At 39.5% G+C, this 16,266-nt stretch overlaps 1 protein-coding gene across 2 annotated transcripts; it reads right to left on the bottom strand.

Moving 5' to 3' along the window:
* Positions 1 to 122: 122 nt before the first annotated feature.
* ZFP69 (ZFP69 zinc finger protein) lies at positions 123 to 14,534 on the bottom strand. 2 transcript variants are annotated; one of them, XM_045548134.1, is made up of 6 exons: positions 14,006 to 14,534; positions 12,333 to 12,848; positions 10,856 to 10,941; positions 5,769 to 5,895; positions 5,353 to 5,448; positions 123 to 1,466 (listed from the first exon to the last, which is right to left on the bottom strand). In XM_045548134.1, exons 2-6 carry the CDS (start codon positions 12,457 to 12,459, stop codon positions 328 to 330), a joined length of 1,575 nt encoding a protein of 524 aa, XP_045404090.1. In that variant the 5' UTR covers positions 12,460 to 12,848; positions 14,006 to 14,534; the 3' UTR covers positions 123 to 327. The 2 variants fall into 2 exon arrangements, with proteins under 2 accessions (XP_045404090.1, XP_045404089.1); XM_045548133.1 differs by having other exon boundaries at positions 5,353 to 5,451.
* Positions 14,535 to 16,266: the final 1,732 nt, after the last annotated feature.

A 16,266-nucleotide genomic window follows, 5' to 3' on the forward strand; every position in this document is an offset into this window, starting at 1 on the left:
CATGCCTGGCTAATATTTTTTCTATTTATTGTAGAGATGGGGTTGGTCTCCAACTCCTGATCTCAAGTGATCCTCCCACCTTGGCCTCCCAGAGTGCTAGGATTACAGGCGCGAGCCACCACACCCAGCCCAGACTTTATTCTTAAGTACTTTGTATGGAGATGTTAGTAGACAGTAGTTACCAAGGTAATGTTTATTTACATAATGGGCAAACTTAAAAGTTGGCATCATTACATCAATTCCTTAAATTCATTTGCGTCCTGAAATTTTAAAGCATAGAATCACTGATTTAGACTTGGTTTTTGTTCTCATGTCAAATATCTCTTTCTACATATTATTTCGGAAGGCATTCCTCTTGTGTATTTCATGGTGTCTACTAAGTGATGAATTATAGCTGAAGGCTTTTCCACATTCATTACATTCATAAGGTTTTTCTCCAGTGTGATGTCTTTGATGTTTTTTAAAGGATGAATCATGCCTATAGGCTTTTCCACAGCGGTTGCATTCATATGCTTTCACTCCTGTATGAACAGTTTTATGGTTGCTAAGGTGTATCCTCTGTCTAAAGGCTTTTCCACATTCCTTACATTTGTAGGGCCTTTCCCCAGTATGGATTCTCTGGTGATGTGTCAGATACGCTCTATGACTAAAGGTTTTACAACATGCAGTGCATGCATAGGGCTTCTCCCCAGTATGAATTCTTATATGTTCACTAAGATGTCTAATCTGTCGAAAGGTTTTCCCACATTCATTGCAAGTAAAGGGTTTCTCTCCAGAATGAGTCCTCAAATGCTGAATCAAGCTAATATTCTGGCTGAAAGCTTTCTGACACTTATCACATACATAGGGTTTCTCCCCAGTGTGAGTTCTACGATGCTGATTAAGCGATGAGCGATGTCTGAAGGCTTTGCCACATTCCTCACATTCAAAGGGTTTCTCACCAGTATGGATTCTCTGGTGTGTACTAAGGGATGCACTTTGACTAAAGGCCCTTCCACATTCTTTACATCTGAAAGGTTTCTCACCAGTATGAATTCTCATGTGTTCAGTAAGGTGAATGGGTTGTTTGAAGATTTTTTCACATATATTACATTCATAGGTTTTTGTTCTTATGTAACTTGTTGGATGATTAATCAGATCTAATTTGTATTTGTTCCTCTTTCTAGGTGTATCACATTTATGGTGCCTCTGTTCTATAATAACATTTGAACTCACAATTATATTTTCTCCAAATGTGTTAGTTTCTTGGCCTCTCTCCTTGTGGGTCAAGATGGTTTGTCTCACATCTCTCACACAGGTTTCCTGGTACCTTTCTAACACATCATCATATGTGGAGACTTTTCTCAATGTGGAATAAATGATGTCATCCTTCATGACCCTTTCCATCATAATGCCATGATACAACTGTTCCTGTGAAATGGCATTCTTTGCAGTTGACTCACTGGTTTCTGTTTTACTCTTCAAGTCTGAAAAAAATGGAAAAACTGCAAATAACTCATACATTAGCTTTGAAAAATCAATCACTGTAGTGGTATGGAACAGAGATTTAGACAACAATACATATAAGTACATGAGATTTTGACTATATTTAAATATGGTTATACAGCCTGGTGAGGTAATAGGAAATGAAATTAAGAAACAGCGAACAAGTTAAAAGTGTCATTTTATATATATATAGAAAAATTTGAATCCTGCTCTTTCTCATAATACTAAGTAATAAAATTTCAAAGCTATGTCTTAAGAATGTAAGTATTTTAAACTGACAACTACTTTTGGAAAACAATCTCAGAAACGTAGAAAGAAGATGTCTTTCTCTCTCTCTACTCTAGCAAGAGCAGGACAGTCACCAGTTCAAAAAATAGGGCTTGAACTAAGAACAAAGAACATTACACTCTCTTTTATTGAAAATTGTGTTTATGTATGTGTGTATGTACAATTCTGTTTTCTGTAGTTATTAATATAGCCATGGAAGTGTTACTTATACAAGGAGACTTGTAAAAAACCCAGACGGCTATGTTGCTGCTGCTGGTAGGTTCTAGGAAAATATCCTTTAAACTTTAAAATTCTGACTAGTTTCCTTACTTGATAATTTGTTGCACCATTATTTAAAATTCTGACTGGTTTCCTTACTTGATAATTTGTTGCACCATTATTTAAAATTCTGACTGGTTTCCTTACTTGATAATTTGTTGCACCATTACTAATGTTTCAACAGACAGGTATGTATTCTTTTTTTCTTTTTCTTTCTTTCTTTCTTTTTTTTTTTTTTTGAGACAGAGTCTCGCTCTGTTGCCCAGGCTAGAGTGAGTGCCGTGGCGTCAGCCTAGCTCACAGCAACCTTAAATTCCTGGGCTCAAGCAATCCTGCTGCTGCCTCAGCTGCTCGAGTAGCTGGGACTATAGGCACGTGCCACCATTCTTGGCTATGGTAACTTTTATTATTATTTATTATTATTTTCATTGTTATAAATTGAAGAAGAAAAACACAGGAAAATGTACAATTATTGGAATTAATAACAGAAAGAAACAAGATGGCTGCCTATTAAAGATTAATATTCAAAATCAATTTATTACACACCAGCAACAAGCAGAAAACATAATTTTAAAAAATATACCTGTTCATGACTAGGGCTGGAAAAAAGGAGAAAAAAATACTGTCTATAATAGCAACAAAATATAAGATTTTCAGGCTGAATCTAACAAAAGATGTTCAATATGTATAAGATCTTTATGTAGAAAATCCTGAAATGTTATTGAAAAAATTAGGAAATATCAATAAATGGAGCAATATATCATATTCCTGGATAGTTGGACTCAATATATTATTAACTCTCCCCAGAACTGATCTATAAATTCAGTTCTATTACAATCAAAATGCTACCAGAGTATGTGTGTGTGTGTAATTTGATATACTGATTATATAATTCATATGGAAAAGCAAGGAGCTAAGAACAGCCAGGACAATTTTAAAGAACAAGGTGGATGAATTACCAGATAGTAAATCTCATTATGAAATATAAATTGAGACAGCTTGGCATTAGAGTAGGGACGGAAAAATAAATGAATAAAAAAGAACAGATAGAGCTCAGAAACAGACTCAAACATAACACATAAAGAAACTTGGCTGGGCGTGGTGGCTCACACCTGTAATCCTAGCACTCTGGGAGGCTGAGGCGGGTGGATTGCTCGAGGTCAGGAGTTCGAGACCAGCCTGAGCAAGAGCGAGACCCCGTCTCTACTAAAAATAGAAAGAAATTATCTGGCCAACTAAAAATATATATAGAAAAAATTAGCTGGGTATGGTGGCGCATGCCTGTAGTCCCAGCTACTCAGGAGGCTGAGGCAGTAGGATCGCTCGAGCCCAGGAGTTTAAGGTTGCTGTCAGCTAGGCTGATGCCACGGCACTCACTCTAGCCTGGGCAGCAAAGTGAGACTCTGTCTCAAAAAAAAGAAACTTGACAGGTGACAGAGCACATTAACCATTACTGGACTGATTATCCACGTCGAAAAGTTAAACTAGATTTTCACCTCATACTATATATATAAAATAAATTCCAGGTGCATTGAACCCAAATATGAAAAGCAAAACTTTGAAAATATAGGAATATATATGGAAACATATTTACACACACACACACACAATCTCATATATATGATAAGATGGAAGATAGCCAAGTGTGGTGGGGCATGCCTGTAGTCCCAGCTACGCAGGAGGTTGAGGCAGGAGGCTCACTTGAGCCCAGAGTTTGAGGCTGTAGTGTGCCATGATTGCGCTTGTGAATAGCCACTGCACTCCCGCCTGGGCAACACAGCGAACCTCATTTCTTTAAAAAAAAAAAAAAATTAACTATAAAAGAAATGGAGGATAAGAGGGCAGAAAGGGTTTCTTACACAAAAAGCGCAAACAATAAAAAGAAAACTGAGAAATTCAGTAACATTAAATTTAGAAAACTCACAAAAGACTTTTTTTAAAAAAGTAAAAGATGGGCCACTGACTGAACAAAAACATTTGCAAAACATAAAGCTATCAAGGATTAGTATCCAGAATATATACAAACACAAGTTTCTATGAATCAATAAGAAAAATATGTAAATAACAATAGAAAAATTGGCAAGGGATATAAACAGGTAATTTATACTAGTAATCATTATGAAAACGAAAGAAACAAGATAACATATTCACCCACTGAATTTACAAAAATTTTAAAGTTTGACAATGCCAAGTACTGACAAAGATGCTGAGTTCTGGAAACTCTTAAAACCTGCTAATGGGAGTAAAAATTCGTGTACTTGCTTTGAAGAGCAATTTGGTAATACCTAGCAAAATGAAAGTGCATATATTTCATGACTCAACAATTTTGCTTCTACCATGTTATAGAAACACTTGCATATGTACATGAAAAGATATGTACACAAAGGTTTGCTTCAGCATGTTTGTAACCCCCAAATTTGGAAACAATATAAATGCCTATCAACAGGAAAATAAACAAATAATTTGTGGTTTACTAATTCAATGGAAATGAATGAACTAGATCATGGAGAAATATCAACAGTGTTGAGTGAGAAAAGCAAGTGGAGAGAATAAGAATATTAAAGAATAAGCACATGCAAAACAATGCTATATATTGTTTGGGGATATATGTATGTAACAAAAATATGAGAACATATGGGAATGATAATATTTAAACTCAGAAGTGTGATTATTTTGAAAGGTGGAAGGGGAACAGCAGGGCTGCAACTCTGTTTTATTTCTTAATCTATGATGGAAGCTACATAAAAATTTGTTATAAGTTCTCTATGCCTCTCTGAATGTCTAAAATGTTTCAAAATAAAAAGAAAAGTTTAAGGAGACTGCTACCACAGATTTGGTGAGAAAGAATCTGTGGTAATTTCTCTTGGAGGAGTTTTCATGAAGTAGCCATTACAAAAAATCAAGATACATAGTTGAAAAGAGAAAGAGAATTGAAGCTGGGATTGAAAGCTGGTAAAAAGTGAAAATAAAGGGCAAGAAAATTAAAGATTTGCAGAATGTAGTAAGAGTCTTGAAAAGAGATCCGTTTTCTGTGGAGAGACCAGGTGCATCTGACTGCTTAAAGAAAAGGAACTTTAGACTGGCAGACCTAAGGATACTGGAGACAGAGGGAAAATCAAGTTCAACCTTAATGAGGACAAGACTTCTCTTCCCTCCAACTCCAGAGGGACCTTTGCAAGGGCTCAGTGAAGGAAAGGGAAATGGAGGGAGGGGTGAATCAGGTTTAGTGCAGGTCCTGTCCTGTGAACCTTCCCCACAGCCTGGAAAGACTTTGAGCACTCTGATCTATATATTAAAAGGTACCATCTGCCTTGCTCTCACCTGAACTGGGATCCTCTGGGCCTTCTTTCTCCATCATCCATGGCTCCTCTCCTTTCTCCAACTGGGAAATCACACTAGGTTTAGAAAGTTGATATCCTGCTTATGGAGTAAAAAAAAGAGTGTGAATGTTTATGTTGATGTCAAAGAACTAGCCCCAGAATTTAGTTCAAGTCTTCTGGTACTCAGGTTCTCTGAAAGTGGAAAGGGGTGGATCTTTCTATTCTGCCTCTATGTAGTAAAGCTGTTCCCCAAGGAAGGTTGATCAGATATGCCCTGGCTTGGTTTTTCAAAGGAATAAGACATCTCTAACACAGAACGCAAGGCCAAGCTTCAAGAAATCCACAACATCGATAATTTAAAATAATGACTTTCCTGTAATGGGTAGGTTTCTGGATGTGTGGACAGCCCATTCTTACCTATTGACACCAAGTTCTTGTAGTTCTCCAGCATCACCTCTCGGTATAGATTCTGGTAAGCAGGGCCCAGCTGCCCCCACTCTTCCTGAGTGAAGTCAACAGATATGTCTTTGAAGGTCAACAGTTCCTAAAATATCAAGCACATTCCTTTTCAGCCAGAGACAACCTCTGTCAAGGTCCAAGGAAGTCTGACAGTATTCTAAGTTCTAAGAGATTCTAAACTAGTTTTACCAGGAGCCTCCTCTGGATCTGTTTGGAGATTCTCTGGAGATTGCTATAAATAAGTAAATATATGGAAGGACAGATGGTCATGCATGCCTTAGAAAAAAATTAAGCAGGATAAGGAGAACAGGGAGAGCCACAGTGAGGATAGGAATATCTCTTATGTAAGGTGGTTGTGGGAGGCCTCTCTAAAAGGGTGATAATTTGACCACAGACATGAGTTCAGTAAGGGAGACAGCCATGTGGAAATTTGAGGAAACAGCAATCTAGGCAGGTACAAAGTACCTAAGGTTGGAGCATCCTTGGCTTGTTTGAGGAACAGGAAGGTGAACAGCATGCCTGGAGGCAGCTTAGTTAAGGGGAGAGTGGAAGGAGATGAAATCAGAGAGGTAGGTGCGAAGGTCGGGGGAAGAAGGGAGGCAAGGAGAAAGGCTTTTGTTCCCCCCAGTACTTATGGTCACAAACACCTATGCATTCTTGCTGAGCTTGAATTCTGAGGTCCTGCTGGAGTTTAATGCAAAAATGAACAACAAAACTATCTGGAACTGTGGGCTAATCCTTTCCTAGCTCAAATACTAAAAAGATAACAGAGATAAGCCCTCAGCAGTGGTATCTTAGGGTTGGCAGTTGGGCTAATTAGAAGTAAACTCAACCAAATTAAAGCTGCATCACAGCCAGACTTAGCCACCACTCCAGACTTAGCCACCACTCTAGGAGGAATATGAATAATCATCCCCTCACCTTAACCACCAGACTAAGAAAAAGGCTTTGAGTCTCTTAGAAACAGAACAAAACAAAACAAATTACACCCTCCACACACATTTTCTATATAATATCCGAACTACAACAAAAAAGTATTAGATAAGAAGAAAAATATGACCTATAATCAAGAAAATAAAAATCAATACAAGGAGACCCATAGGTGACCAAGTCACTGGAATTAGCTGAGATGAAATTTAAACCAACTGTTAAAACATATGCTATTTACAATAAAATATGAATAGAATGGGTAAAGAGATGGAGATAATTGAGAAACAGAGATGCTAGAAAACAACTACAGTTGACCTTTGAACAACCCAAGGGTTAGGGGTGCCAACCTCCTGAAAATCTGTATCCCTAAAACTTAACTACTAACAGTCTACCATTTACTGGAAGCCTTACCAATAACATAGTCAATTAACACATATTTTCTATATTATATGTATTATATACTGTATTATTACAATAAAGTAGAGAAAATAAAATGTTAATATGAAAATCATAAGGAAGAAAAAATACATTTACAGTACTGTACTCTGTTTATCAATACTGTAAGTTTATGTCCTCTGTTTATAAGATGAATCTCTGTCTGAAATGGCAGGCAACCATAGTTGCAGGCCTCAATATATGCTACATATCAAGCAATTCAACTTTTTCCTGTAATGTCATGACCTTTCTCTGCTTCTTGGGAGACATCTAGCATCACTCGTGGCACTTTGTATGGGTCCCATGGTGTTATTCAAGGTTTATGGCATTACACTAAACACGAAGAAAAATACTCAAGAACTGCAAGAGAGCTCTTTTTACTTTGATATACAATTTACAGATGAACTGCTCACATGGAAATGTTTCACATCCCACAGCTTTTTAAGCAGTCACTCAAAACACTTAAGCTCACTCCTATAGCAGCAGGAGGTAGTATGAAATTATTACAATAGCACAGTACATGCTACAGTTAATTTTATGCAGTCATGATTTAATACAGCATCTTTACATTTGTTTATATTTCTCTGGACTTTGAATGGCACCATGTATGGTCTGTGTGTGCATAAGTTTTGATAAATTTTAACTTTTTATAATAGATTTGTATATATCATATGTAAATGATAATAGACCACTATCTACATATATTTTATGTATTCATGAAATACCTAATTTTTTCAGAATTTCTAGGCCACACAGTTCATCTGTGAGTTTTTTCAAATTGTGTTATGTCTCCAAAAAATTCTCCAATATATTTATTGAAAAATATCCACATGTAAGTGGACCTGCACAGTTCAAACCCATGTTGTTCAAGAATAAACTGTAAATGAAAGTTCTACAAGTGAAAAATACAATATGTGAAAAATTTATTCGATGGGCTTAAGGTAGATTAGACCATGATGATCAGTGAAACTTAAGATAGGTCAATAAATATTATTCAAACTAGAACACCAAGAGAAAAAAATCTGTGGGATAACATAAGTGGCCTAATATACATGAATTAGAATCTCAGAAGATAGAATGGGCAGAAAAAATATGTAAAGAAATAATGGCTGAAAATTTTCCAAATTGATGGAAAAAACAATCAGCCCACAGATCCAACAATCTCTGCAAACCCCCAAAAGGAAAAACTCAAAGAAAACCACATCTGTGCACATCAAAGAAAAGGTGACATAAAACAGACACATCACAGAAATGATAATAACAGCTGACTTCTCATCAGAAACAATACGAGCTCAAAAAGAATGGAACATTTTTAAGTGCTTAAAGAAAAAATACTCAATCTAGAATTCTATATCCAATAAAAGATCCTCAAATAGGAAGACCTGTTTAGATCAACAAAAGTTGTGAGAATTCATTACCAGACTACCCACATTGCAAAAAAATGCTAAACAAAGTACTTTAAGCTGAAGGGAAATGATGCTAGATAGAAACTTGGAACTAAAGGAAAGAATAAAGTGCCTGAATTGGTAAATATGTGGGCAAATATAAAAGATTCATTTTTTTTTTCTTTTCTTAATTTTTTTCAGACAATTTACTGTTGAAAGCAAAAATAAGAACAATGTATTGTGGAGTTTTTAACATTTAAAGTAAAACATATGATGACAACAGCACAAAGAATGGGGAGAAGTAGAAATATAAGGCTCTCGTATGATATGTGAAGCAGTATAATATTAACTCAAAGCAATTGTGATCTTAAAAATGCATGTTGTAATAGCTAGAGCAACTACTAAAAACAAATCAAAGAACTGTAGCTTAGAAGTCATTAGAGGGCATCAAATGGAATACTAAAAAATGATTCATTCCAAATGAAGGCAGGAGAGGAGGAACAAAGAAACAAAGAATACATAGGACAAACAACAAATAAAAACCAAAAATATACTTAGACCCAAACATATTAATGATTACTTTAACTGTCAATGGACGAAACAAGCAAGACTCAGCTATATTTAAGAAGATCACACTTTAAATATGACACAAATAGGTTTAAAGTAAAAAGATGAAAAAAGCTATACCATGGAAACAGTATTGGAGTAGCTATATTAAATCAGACAAAATGGACTTCAGGAAAAAATGTTACCAGGCAAAAAGAGGGACATTTCACAATGATAAGAAGGTAAGTTCATCAAGGAGACAACAATCCTAAGTGTTTATGCATCTGATGACAGAACTTCAAAGTAAATAAAGCAGAACTGACAGAACTAAAGAGATACAGACAAAAGCCACAATAATTAGGGATTTTAACACTCCTCTCTCACTAAATGACATAACCAATAGACAAAAACTCATCAAGGATAAAGAAGATTTGAACAACACTATTAACCAATTTAATCTAATTAACACTTATAGAATACTATACCTAACAAGTACAGAATATATGTTCTTTTTAAAATTAAACTCTTTAAGATACATATAGACTCACATGTAGCTGTAAGAAATGATAGAAAGACTTCGTGCACTCTCTATTGGGGGTAGAGTGGAGTATTGATTGGAAAGGAGCATGAGGGAAATTTCTGAAATGGTGAAAATGTTCTATATCTTGATTTGGTTGTGTAGTGTACACAAATGTCAAAATAGAACCATATACTTTCTTAAGTGTATTCCTGTTGTAAATTATACCTCAATTTTAAAAAATTTAATCCTTTCCCAGTGCTAAGAATCCAATCAGTTTATGATAAATCAGGGGAAGTAAGGAATTCCAAATAAGCAGAATGTAGACGTAACTCTTTAGGGAATTAGGCTATTATTGTCACTTCTTCCATATTACTAAAAATAACCCTGGAACACATTTCAATACTAGAAGGCAGATATTGGCATCTGAACTTCTTAGGTGGTGAAACTGAGATTTTTAAACAGCTAAAAAAATAGCTCCAGATCACCAATCAAGTAATGATAAGAGATAAAATCAAATCCTATACCATCTAATTTCAGAATCCAAGTTCTTTTCACTTAAAACTCTGCAATCCTCCAATAAGATCTCCTCTTTAAAAGTCTCTCTTTTGCATTTATTCTATAATTTTCCTTTTTAACCTGTTTCCAGCAGGCAGTGAGGACTACCCATTTCTGACACCCTGTTTTAACTGCTCCCCTGAGTGGCTCCTGCTTTTCCGCCCAGCCTGCAGTATGTGTCCTCTGTGTGACCTATTTCTTCTCTGTTCACTCCCCTTTGGCTGTGGTTTGCCCTGTGCTCTCAGCACTATACTAAGAGTCACCTCTTGAAATTCAGTGCTATGTGTACATGACTAAGAATGTTAGAAGTCTCTTCTCAGACATTTTGATCTTGAGTATTTTTATTAAGGTTTATCTTACACCTCAAGTGGTATCTGTTGGTTTTTAGGGGCTAGTGTCATATCACTCATTTTGCTTTCTCTACAGAAATGAGCACAAATATTAGATCTAGATGTTGGTGAGAAACAAGAATTACATGGAGGGAGGCCACTAAGAGTAAGGAAATTGCCAGCACTGAAGCTCAATTTTCTACACAAGAGCAAATTGCACTGAGCTCCCAAGTTGAATTTGTTAGTCTCAACACCCCTCCTCGCCTCCAGAAAAAAGGAGGCAGGCTATTCAGCCTTAAAAACCAAGGAGCAATGCCAAGAAAATGAGAAGAAAGTCCAACCTACCTGGGATTCTGCTGCTGGGGGCCCAGAGGTCACTTCATCCTCTAAACTTTCTCCTTGGGTCACATTATCATCCCGAGACAGCAGAACTATGGAAGGAAAACAGCCAGAAGGTTAGGATCTGCCCACATCCCCCAAACAGAAAAACTTCCCGCAGACCCACTGAATGTGGCTCTTTCCCCAAGACATTCACAAAGAGGGACATTTAGAGCAACTCAAGAGCAGCCCAGGGCCTCCTTAATGAGGACGACTTGCATGTTGCTTTGGGCATTAATATTTCCCAGTGGTCAAAAACTATGTATGAGAGAATAAAGTATTTTGGAAAAATAAATAGATAATTCTTTAGATTAAAAAAACCCACAGATTCCCAATGGTCAATGCTATTCCAAAAGCACATCTCTCTCAGGACACTACTTTGTTCAAAAATCCTCAAGCATTCTCCAATGACAAGGAAAAAGATCCAAACACTTCACTATGGACTTCAAGGCACTCTACAATCAGCCTGAAGCATATTTTCTCAACAATGGTTACCTCTAATCCACCATCCTTCATACATGGGACATATACTCCCACCACATTCCTAACCCTGTTAGACTAAATAGTCCCCATTCTCTGAGCCACTCTTCAAGGTACTCATTTTTGTATCTTTTCCCCAAATCTTCTATAAAAAATTTAAGACATTCTTCAAGGCTGAATTCAATGCTATCTGCTTTGTGAAAATTTCTGAAATACATACAATCAGAAGAAAGTTTCCTGTCCCTTGTATTCCAACAGAACTTTTCTTAGGCTGCTTTCTACTATTTCGATCAGGGTATGTGTCTATCTCCATCAGTTAATAATCAGCATTAGAGATAATTATTCATTTTCCATCTGTACAGCTAGAACACAATAAACACTGCCTGAGTTTAAAGTGTTAAAGGTATGAATAAAGACACCACATGAGACACATGAATTCCTCTGTCGCTCTGTCTACTCCTGACCACTAAATAAGGTGTGATTTGGGGCATATCTCCCACGGAACCCACAGAGTTCAAGGTAAAGGGAGTAATCAGGCCTGGCATTCCTGCCTCTCAGCAGATAAAATGAAAAAATGGATACTTGTGAAAATTATTGGTCTGGGGCTAAAATGACTGGAACTTGGAGAACTTAAGGGGGTAGAAACCTTTGACTCCCTCTCTGTGAATCACATTCCCACACTCAGGAGCCACTGGTGGGAACGCCTTGTATTTTCTTCCTGCCACGTGTTGTATTTGAGGACAGGCAATGGGAGCAGCACAGAGCAGGTATCACAAGGAGCCCATGCTGGGAGCCCAGTATTTTCCCTCACCTTTCCCTCCCCTTCCCAAAAACCATAAGAATGAACTCCAAAGACCTTCTTCCCCCAGTTTCCTCCCCAAGAGACCACCTCAATGAAATGTATACCTATGTTTTCACACACAAATGAGACCTCCTTCTTCCCCCTCCATCAGTCCATTCTCACCTTCTCCCTCAAACATTTTGGTCACATCCTCCCACCGGGGTGCCCCATCTTTGGCCTTTTTTGGATGGTGCAACTTCACCCAGGTGCTGGCCTCGCTGGGCAGGGTGATCAGGAGCTGCTGTGGCATGATGATGCCTGCCTGACTGGGCTTCTGGTGAGGAAATTGCCAGAACCTCTGATGAGAAGCTTCAGGGTTGGGTGGTCCTCCTCAGATCACAGTTACTTGCCCTCAGGACTTTGGCTCCTCAGGAAAGGAATTGCATCTGTCCTAGAGATTGGAGCTTGTGTCCCTGCAGCATCAGGATCTTGTAGCTCCTGGAGGCTGGTGTGACTTTAACAACTCTGAAAAATGGACTACCCTCTTAAATTAAGCACTATTTCTTTGGGAGGCAGCCAGCTGAGTAGATTGGAGCATTGCCTCAATATTCTTCTACAGGAGTAAGAGGGAAGAGAAGAGGGATCCAGAAGCATCTGTCATACATCAGAACTCCAGAACCTGCAGAAGTATATTTAAAACTGCAAAAGATCCAAAACAAAGATCATCAATGTAGGAGTAATAATCAATGTTCCTGGATGTGGCTCTATTTCCCAGTTCCATACATACATACACAGATAGTCAAAGATACACAAACACCCCAAAGATGTACAAACATTCACAGACCCTGGCTTGATTCCCTCCATGTAAGCTGCAGGCATCTTCTGCCTGGATACAAACGTGGGGGTTAAAAGGGCAGGCTTTGAAATCAGACAGCCTGGGTTAGAACCCCGACACTAGCACTTAAAAGCCCTAAGGCACTTCAACTCTCTCAGCTTCTGTTTCTTCATCTATAAAATGGGGATAATAATTGTACTTCATATTGTTGTAATGTTGGTTGAAACAATGCTAGGCACACAGCAAACGCTTAATAAACGTTATAAACCTTTTATCATCTTGCTTATTATAGCATTATCTTCTTTTTAAATTAGTTTTTGAAAAAATTAGAGATCTGAATTTAAAGTTCAAGTATCTCTACTGATAGAATAATCACATAGCTGCGTTTTGGCATGAGCAAGCAGCACAGATACATCACCAGCCACGCAGATGCCCAGCACCTGGCAATTTCCTTCTAACCTCACTGGTTGGGTGCATCCTGGTTTCAGAAATGTTAAAATTGGAGAGGGATCTTCAAATGGAGGAAATACAGTATTTCAAGTATAACAAAGACTACAGCAGAATTGGAACAGGCAAATTTGAAACAACTCAAATCCATCATCTCAACCAACCCCTCTGGCATCTGAGCAGGTGCTTCCGCCGTGACTAGGTCCAGTGTATTTGGTGCCCCAAGAACAGTCCTAGCTCCGTGGAAAGGGAGCCGGCCCAACTTTTTTAAGTTTGTAAGGAAGGAATGGGTATGTGACTTATGGGTTTGGGATTTTTGTTTATTTTGTTTGTTTGTTTGTTTGTTTGTTTTTTCCTGTGACTGATGCAGAGAAAGGAGTTGTGTTATCCTAGAGATTGAAACTTGTAGAAAATATCCGTTACCGAAGTGCAGAAACTTTCAAATGCAGAAACTTAAGAACCGTTAATGGCTAAGAAGCTTCATTTCGAAGATGCCCCATGCTCACAGTGGTCCCAGACGCGCCACCCTTGGACTTAGAGACTGCGGACACAGGCAGAGAGGCCTCCTACTCACCAGATCGGCCGTGGACGCAGGTAGGACCGCAGACGGGGGCGTGAGAGCGCTTGCTCTTGGGTTTGCAGCTGCAGAGTGTCTCTTTAGAGAGGGACTGCATGGTAACAGATTTTGTTCTTTTCCAGCCTTTTGTAGACAGACCACATCTTCATTCAATGCAATCATTTTCAAAAAACATCCAGCGTTTTCGGAAAGCCCAGAGGACCCTCGGCCTCCGGACTGGACCAGGGTCTTTTCCAAATTCCCATCAAGGGCCCGTCTAGGGCGGGTGGGCTTTCCCAGCCGCACCCCAGGAGCGGAGCTTTGGGGGCCGGAATGGGAGAGGTGTCCTAAGCTGGTTTCTCGCAGACCCGGGTGAGGATACACTCGCTGGCTGCTGCTTTAATGCCAGGGCCGGCGGCAGCGGCCAAGCCCACCCGGCCTCCGGCCTCTTAGGCCGCAGCCGGGCGTCTCGCGTCGCTCCTGCCCTCCAGACGCGCCCTCAGGGGCCGCCCGCACCGCCGGTCGCCCTCGCCCCAGCACCGGCGGTGCCGGGCCCAGCCCACCCCACGCGGTCGCGCTGCGGGCCGGCTGGCTCTGCGCCCGCGCGGCTCCCACCGGGTTCCACACGCCCGGCCGCCGGCTCCGCCCACTAGGGCGGCCGCTGAGCCCGCCCACTCCGGGGCAGCGGCGCGTGCCCGCGGACGCGGAAGCCGGAAGTCGGGGAGCGCGCCCCGAGCACGCGCGTCCCCCGGACTACCCGGGCCCCGGCGGCGGGGGCGGCCACCCAGCTGGAGCGACTCACGTTTCCCGACAGAGGTCGGGACAGACCCTGTGGCCGGCCGGTGGGGATCCGCTTCTCTGTCATTCATTCATGTTTCATTCAACTATCTTCTGAGAACCTAAGATCTGCATTCTTACAGGCTCAGAGAGAATACAGCAGAAAACCAAACGAAGTTCCTGCTTTCTTGGAACTTAATTAGGATGAAATTAATTGATAATAATAAATAGAAAAATAGCTAATACCCCAGGCGATGGTAAAGATTATGAAGAAAAAGGAAGCAGAGTGGGGAGAGGAGGGAGAGAGGATGACTGGAGTTCCCATGGTAGGCTAGGGTAACGACCCACCTCAGAAAACAACAATAAAATGAAAAAATTAAAAGTCTGGAATATATACTTTTAATGTTCTGAAAGACATGTATTATTTAATAGTTTGCTAGGGCTGCCACAAAAAAATCATAGACTGGGTGGCCTAAACAACAGAAATTTCTTTTCTCACAGTTCCAGAGCCCAGAATCCAGGATACCGTGTGGACAGGTTTGGTTTCTGCCTTTGTAAGGGGGGTGGGAGTGCGGGGGTGTCGCATCGTGAGGTTAGGGTTTCAGCATATGAATTTAGTGGGGGGACACAACTGAGCTCATAACAAGGTATCTAAGAGATGGCAAGATAGTAGGGAATTATTGTACCAGACCAAAAGCTGGAAAGCCAGGATCCAAGCAGGTAGTCCAAATTAGAAGCTGCTTTTGCCCTGAGGGGATTTAGCTAGCTGGCAAATGATGACTCTCCTTTTGAACATCGAAGAAGAAAAAAAAAATAAAACACAGTGAGTGAGGAGAGAAATAGAAGGCCCTCCTTACAATAACTGGGACGCCAAAAGACTACACTCTCAGAGCGAGGATGAATTAGAAATGCAACGGCTTTAGAGGAATTTACAGGCTGGGATCAAATTGCCTGTCTCAAGTCATGATCTTGGTGTAAGGTTGTCTCTGACTATGCTGCCACCAGATGCCTGGCAAAAGCAAATACAAATCCTCTTTGGAGAAAAGCATTATTATTGTAGGCCCCAAATTCTTCCTACATGTAAGTTTTCATAGACAATGTCAAGTACAGAATTAAAAATAACCAGGTAAACAAGGAAACTAAACTCTTAGTGAGAACCAGCAGAAACACAACAGAAATAGGCCTGTGGAGACAACTGCTTTTGTAATGATCAGATGCAAACTATAAGATAATATTTTCTTTGTTCAAAGAAATAAAAGATAACTTGGACAAATTTGGCAAGTACCTGGAAACTATAAAACTGATAGAGGCCAGGCATAGTAGCTCACGCCTATAATCCTAGCATTTTGGGAGGCTGAGGCGGGAGGATCACTTGAGGTCAGGAATTTGAGGTTGCAGTGAGCTATGATGATGCCACTGGACTCTACCTGGGGTGACAGAGTGAGACTCTCTCAAAAAAAAAAAAAAAAATTGGAGAAGAGAAAGCTCCTGGAGCTTTTCCC

Source organism: Lemur catta, chromosome 3 (assembly GCF_020740605.2).
Source record: "Lemur catta isolate mLemCat1 chromosome 3, mLemCat1.pri, whole genome shotgun sequence".
Classification (NCBI taxonomy): domain Eukaryota; kingdom Metazoa; phylum Chordata; class Mammalia; order Primates; family Lemuridae; genus Lemur; species Lemur catta.